This window comes from Peromyscus leucopus, chromosome 19 (genome assembly GCF_004664715.2).
Source record: "Peromyscus leucopus breed LL Stock chromosome 19, UCI_PerLeu_2.1, whole genome shotgun sequence".
Lineage (NCBI taxonomy): Eukaryota > Metazoa > Chordata > Mammalia > Rodentia > Cricetidae > Peromyscus > Peromyscus leucopus.
Window position 1 is genome coordinate 38,708,657 of NC_051079.1, and position 6,537 is coordinate 38,715,193.

General features: G+C 37.7%; 1 protein-coding gene across 1 annotated transcript in view; it reads left to right on the forward strand.

Moving 5' to 3' along the window:
- Window positions 1-5,012, forward strand: part of Prr16 (proline rich 16) — a 178,375-nt gene extending 173,363 nt beyond the window's left edge. The window contains exon 2 of the mRNA XM_028871815.2: window positions 2,444-5,012. Coding sequence (XP_028727648.1) covers window positions 2,444-3,202 — 759 coding nt within the window. The 3' untranslated portion in view covers window positions 3,203-5,012. The remainder of the gene's footprint in view (window positions 1-2,443) is intronic.
- Window positions 5,013-6,537: the final 1,525 nt, after the last annotated feature.

Consider the following 6,537-nt stretch of genomic DNA (forward strand, 5'->3'; position numbering starts at 1 on the left):
CTTTCCTGCCTAGCCACGGCCGATCAGGTTTTATTTATTAACCAATCAGAACAACTTGACATACAGACCATCCCCCAGCACAGCCAAGTGCAGACCATCTCAAACACCTGCACTCAGGCCCATGGTCCCAATCATCCTCTATACGGACCTGCTGGGCAACGCCACAAGGAACCCAAGAAGGGCTCCCACAGGACATACAGAACATCCCACAGCAGGTTATATGTTGGCCCACTCCAACATCCACTCCATTTTGGATCTGTTGGAGTAAGGGGGTTGGGGGAGGGGAGCTGGGTCAGTCCTGTAGACTCAGGGCTTCAGGATCTCCATGAAACGGGGCAGCAATGGGATGTCCAGGAAGAGTCCCAGTGAGGGCCCAGCATTGATGGTGCAGCAGAGAAAAAGATCCTTGAATCAGACCAATCATTCTTTGTGATAAATGCCTGCAAGTAAAAATGTATGGATAAAGGGGTTTACTGTGTGACTCACTGTTTCACACCACAGCTTCCATGATGAGATGTTCCCCTTCTTCCTTACCCCCTTTTGTTTCCCTTAAATTTTATCTTGTTTTATTTTTGGGGAGTAGAGACAGGTGGGATCAGGAGGCATGATGTGAAAGACAGACACAAGGAATAAATAAATAAATAAATAAATAAATAAATAAATATAAATACATACATACATAAATGTTAAAAATGAACAAAAAATTGTATTCTCTCTCTGACTAAGCAATTGGCATTAAATTCTACATCATTTTTAATTAATGTATATTTTTTCAATTTCTGTTACGATTGAGAGCTTTTATATTCTTAATTATTTATGTGTGCATCTTATGTAAATTACTTGCTCATAAGTGCCCCTTGCCCAATTTTCTTATGTATGTGGGTGTTCTTATATGGATAGGATCTTTGAATTGTTTCATTTATTTAGTTACCTAAGTTTGTATTGAGACCATGATGTTTCTTTCTTTATGAAAGACTTGAGTATGCTGTTAGTATAAATCACCAGCCTTAGCTTATCAGTGAAAGCTCCTACTCTTCAGTAAAGGAAAACATCCACTTCTCTCAGTTTAACATAAAATTAAACTATAATAAAATTCCAATTGTTTTCATCCAATATGACATGAATTTGTAAATTATCTTGAAGTATTTATAATTTGTATAAGTATCTGATGTTTACCAATTTTTTTTGGTTTTTAATTTATTAATTTTAGTATGCAAAGTAATAAGTTTCATCATTTTATTTTCAAACATACTCCATTGTATTTTTCCTATAATTACTCTTTATTATCATCTCTTATTTCCTTCTTCTCTCTTACTGAGTCCCCTGCTCCCCACAAATAGTCCTTTCATGCTATATGGGCCTAATTTTTGATAGTCTATAATACTTGATTTCTGAGCCTTTTTGTTGCTCCAATTTTTTTTATAACTCTTTTTCTGTGTCCTGTAGTTTCCGTTGTGGTATGTTAAGAAATGATTTATATTCTTCTGTTTGAAACTCCATGTAATATTTAGCTAGAATGTACACTCTCAAGAACTTCACAATGAAGTAAGAAAGACAAATCACAAAAAGCACGAAATGTTTTCTGTGAGCTTATGATTTTATGCTAGGCCTCATTTGGCTGTTCTCAACATGTTTGGGGGGCTGTCTTAGTTTTGGTTCCTACTGCTGTGAAAAGACACCATGACCATGGCAGCTCTTATAAAGAAACATGTAATTTGGTCTGGCTTACAGTTCAGAGGTTTAATCCATTATCGTCATGGTAGGAAACATGGTGGCACTCAGGCAAACATGGCTCCTGAGAGGTAGCAGAGAGTCCTACATTCCGATCTGCAGGTACTGAAGAGAAAGAGACACTGGGCCTGGCTTGAGCATCTGAGACCTCAAGGCCAACCCCCGTGACACACTTCCTCCAGTAAATACATACGTATTTCAATAAAGTCATGCCTCCTAATAGTTCTACTCCTTATGGGCTTATGGGGCCATTTTCATTCAAACCACAGGGTCTAAGAAAGGACAGTCATCATATTAAATGCCCAGCCATTATCCAGAATGTTGAGATCATTTTTCAGCATAGAAGTAATGCTCTGTAGCTTTCTAAATGCTAACCAGACATGAAGTTTCAACTTTTTCATTGTTAAATATTAGTCATATTTTTTGCAACTGAATTCTACCTTTGGTGGTGGTAGCAGAGTCATGAAGAAAAATAATGCATCAGGTTCTAGGCTTATGAGATTTTTTTTTTTTATATCAAACAGTTGGTACCTTGTGTGATGGTCACTATCTCTAAATTTATTGACTAAAATGTTCAGGTAGCATTGAAGTTACCAGTTCAAGACCAGTCAGGGCTTCGGTAAAGCAATCAAAGCCGGCCAGAAAAGATTAGTCCTATGTGTGTTTTGCTTCCAGTTGCTCTTCAACACAATTACCTTGTCGTTTCCACCAGGTGGTTGACCAGATTGATACCCTGACTTCTGACCTACAGCTGGAGGATGAGATGACTGACAGTTCCAAGACAGACACGCTGAACAGCAGCTCCAGCGGCACAACGGCGTCCAGCATAGAGAAGATCAAAGTGCAGGCCAATGCCCCCCTCATTAAACCTCCAGCACACCCATCTGCTATCCTCACGGTTCTGAGAAAGCCAAACCCTCCACCACCTCCTCCAAGGCTGACACCTGTCAGGTGTGAAGAGCCTCCGAGAGCGGCGCCGACTGTCAATCCTGTAAAGACCAACGGCACCCTTCTACGGAACGGAGGCTTACCCGGTAGACCCAACAAAATTCCAAATGGAGACATCTGTTGCATACCCAATAGTAACTTGGACAAGGCCCCAGTGCAGTCTCTGATGCCCAGACCTGAAAAGGACAGAAGTCCCCAAGTAGGACCTCCTCGGGAACGAGTACGGTTCAATGAAAAAGTACAATACCATGGCTATTGTCCTGACTGTGAGACCCGGTATAACGTAAAGAATAGGGAGGTCCAAATGCACAGTGAACCAGTCCATCCGCCTGGAAAGATCCCTCACCAAGGGCCTCCCTTCCCTCCTCCACCTCATCTCCCCACTTTCCCATTAGAAAATGGGGGACTGGGAATAAGCCACAGTAACAGCTTCCCCCCTCCCACACCTGCACCTGTGCCTCCTCCCACTGCACCAAAACCACAGAAGACTATCTTGAGAAAATCCACCACTACCACAGTGTGATGTCTGCCCTTTAAGAAAACGTTTTGTTCGTTTTTAATTTTCTATATGATAAACATAAAATGATAAGTAATGAGCACTTTCTACTCAAGCAATAAAAAGCCCAAATATATTAATCTGCATTCGACAAAGTGGCATAAAAATCACCTGGTAAGTATGCAGAGTGATGCTTCTGTCCTGGATATACATTGTTTTCCATGTTCCATCATCAGAAACTGCCGAATAATGAGAAAGTATGAATGCATTTTATTTTTTGCAATTGACCTATGACAAACTGTGACCTTCAGATTCCAAGTATTTTGATTTATTATAAGGGACGGGATATCAAATATTTTGATTTGTTGATAATGCCAGGGCAATTCATTTCATTCATGCCTAGCTCATCTATGCATTGATGATGTCATAATTCTCCCTTTGATCTAATGTTTTTTAATAAGAATTTTAATACCGAAGGACTATTTTATTATTTTTCTAAAGATGTTTGTCAATAATTTTGCATCATGAAATGCTGAGGACAATACCAAAAAAGTTTATTTTCTATACTATACAATTATGAATAATGTGTTCAAATATATGTGTAATAAAATATTTTGAGCTTTGGAAACATGTCAATAAATAATAGTAAATAATGAGAAGGCCTAATGTTCCTAAGGATTGAAATGAAGTAGGGGTTCCTTTAACCCCATGTTATCTTCACTGAAATGGGAAGTAAGTCCCAAGAGTTTGGACAAGATGGCACTGATTGAATATCAGAATTTCTAGACTAACTATCATAACTCATTTGGTAAGTACATCCTTCCAACAGTTTCATATTCTACACCTCCATTATGGTACTTCTAGAACCATCTGCTGAAAGCCTTGGATGTTGTCAAGCCTTTATTCAGGACACATTGTAGATAAGAACATTGAAAGTTTGGAATTGTTGCCTTCTGCCCATCTGAGCTAGCTCAATGTTCCCAAAAAGACACACTTTTATAGGAGGGACTGTGGAGGTGTCTCTGGTCACGGGGTGTGTTCAGCAATGGCCTGTCCCCCTTTCTCTTCTGAGTTAAGGATGTCAGGGGTTTTTATGTCCCATATAAGAACATTTTCCTTCTACCATCAAACACAAGTCTTTCTCCTCAGTAGTATTTGCCAACTCAAGAAACTTACAAATCAATGTGTCAGTCAGTTCCCAGGTGCACTGATTTTGAGTGATGTGATGCATTGCTTTGGAGCTAAAACTTAGTTATCTCCCCTAAAATCATTGTGAGGGAATGTGCCAAGGGGGTGGGGGAAGGTGTTTTAAGAGGTAACAGAGGCAAGCAACATGTTGATGGGAATTATTACATTGTGTGATCTGGAAAGTCTAGTGACCTTTTCAAATATTTGCCTTTTAATTTTAAAACTTTAACTTTTGCTGCTACAGGGAGGCAGCTTTATGATTTAGAATACCCCTTCAAAGAGCTTTCTATTGAAATATGACAATGTATTTTTGGGAAGAATATAGAAAGAAAATAGCCTTTATTATTGAAATGAATGAATGAATGAATGAACAAAATAATGTCCTGTTACAAGTTTGCTAAAATGCTATTTTATCTTTTTGTGTTGTATATGAGGGTGATGTAAGCTTAGTAATCCAATATTTCAGAAAGATATGAAACAAAAATGGAGAAAGACAATGATCTGATATTTATTAATTGTATGATCAGTGTATTTAAGAGATACCACCCAGGTAAATAAATAATTGAATTGTTTAATACCAAATAATGTGTTTTTAGCTTTTTACTCTATGCATTGTCTTGAAATAAAAATTATTGTAGTTATATCACAATTTTATATCTAATATATTATTGTCTTTTACACTCCAAACTAGTGTTAGATCCTGAACTTTATTTTCTTCCTTTAGTCCATCTTTCTTTTTCAACCAGTTACTAAGATCTAAGAATCACCACATGGATTCAGATTTTGACCCATGTCGATGTCTGGGAACCATGTTATATCTCAAGGTATCACAAATAATTCACAGAGCAGAAAAAATTTCTTGTAGTAAAGCAAATTGAATAAGCCAGATATCAGGGCAAAAGCTGAAAGATCATTGAAGCAGAGCAGCCAGCCACAAGTTTTTACCTCTACGAAATCCTCAGCCTAAGGCGAGTGAGTTCCTGTCTCCTCATGCCTTTTATACCTTTCTCTGCCCAGACATCACTTCCTGGGATTAAAGGCATGTGTGCTTCCCAGTACTGGGATTAAAGGCGTGTGCCACCACTATTGGTGAAATTACTAAGGCCACTCTGGAATGGCTACCCACTACACACCACTGCCTGCTCCATTTCCAGTGTGGCCTTGAACTCACAGTGATCTAGATGGATCTCTGCCTCCCCAGTGATAGGATTAAGGCTGTGTGCCACCATTGTCTGGCCTCTATGTCTGATTTAGTGGCTGGCTCTGTCCTTTAATTCCCAAGCAAGTTTACTAAGGTAGACAATATATCACTATAGAGATCCAAATCTATCTCTCTTCTTAAAAACATAGACAAAATTTTCCCATAAAAAAAAATCTCTTTCTGTCTAATTGGTGACTACATCTGTTTCTAAGTCAAAGTATTTATAGCAAAATATTTACCTAGAAAGCTGAGTCAAATTTCAACTAAAAATATCATGTTCATTGATTTATAATATAGATATATAGAATATATTATGTATTCTATACATACACATAATACATATAATTTTATGTATATAATTTGTTTATTAGCCAACATAAACAATATAGTACAAACCATCAAGACTTTAAGTGTATTTTAAATCCTTTTTTTTCAATTTTCTTTAACATAGAATATACTATACCAATGTGATTTTTACAGAAATGATAATTTTACCACACTTACTGGAATCTGTAATTTGGACCCATAGAAACCTGTAAACCATGTAACAAAATGAACATAGAGCATCAAAATATTTCCCTGGAGACATATAATTAAAACATCCCTAATGGCAGAAGAGTTTTTGTAACCAGCCACCATTGCTCGCAAAAAGTGAAAAGTTGAAGTGCACACTCTGCTTGCTATGGAGCAGAGCATTAGAAAATATAATAATCATTCCTCTTTCTAAAAAGAAACACATAGATGGGAACACTTTATTTTCTTAAAAGCAGCTACTCGTTAGGACATACATTTGTGAACTATTAGTTACATTGAGTTTACCATAGAGTTCATGCCCATGCTCCTTGAAGGGATGATTCCTGCTGAGTGTGAGATGGCAGACACTGCCTATGACAACATCCCTTCGTGGGGTAGTGCCAAAACATATTTCCATAGACATTGTAGTTGTTAATTAAAGAAGAGTGAGAATTGTATG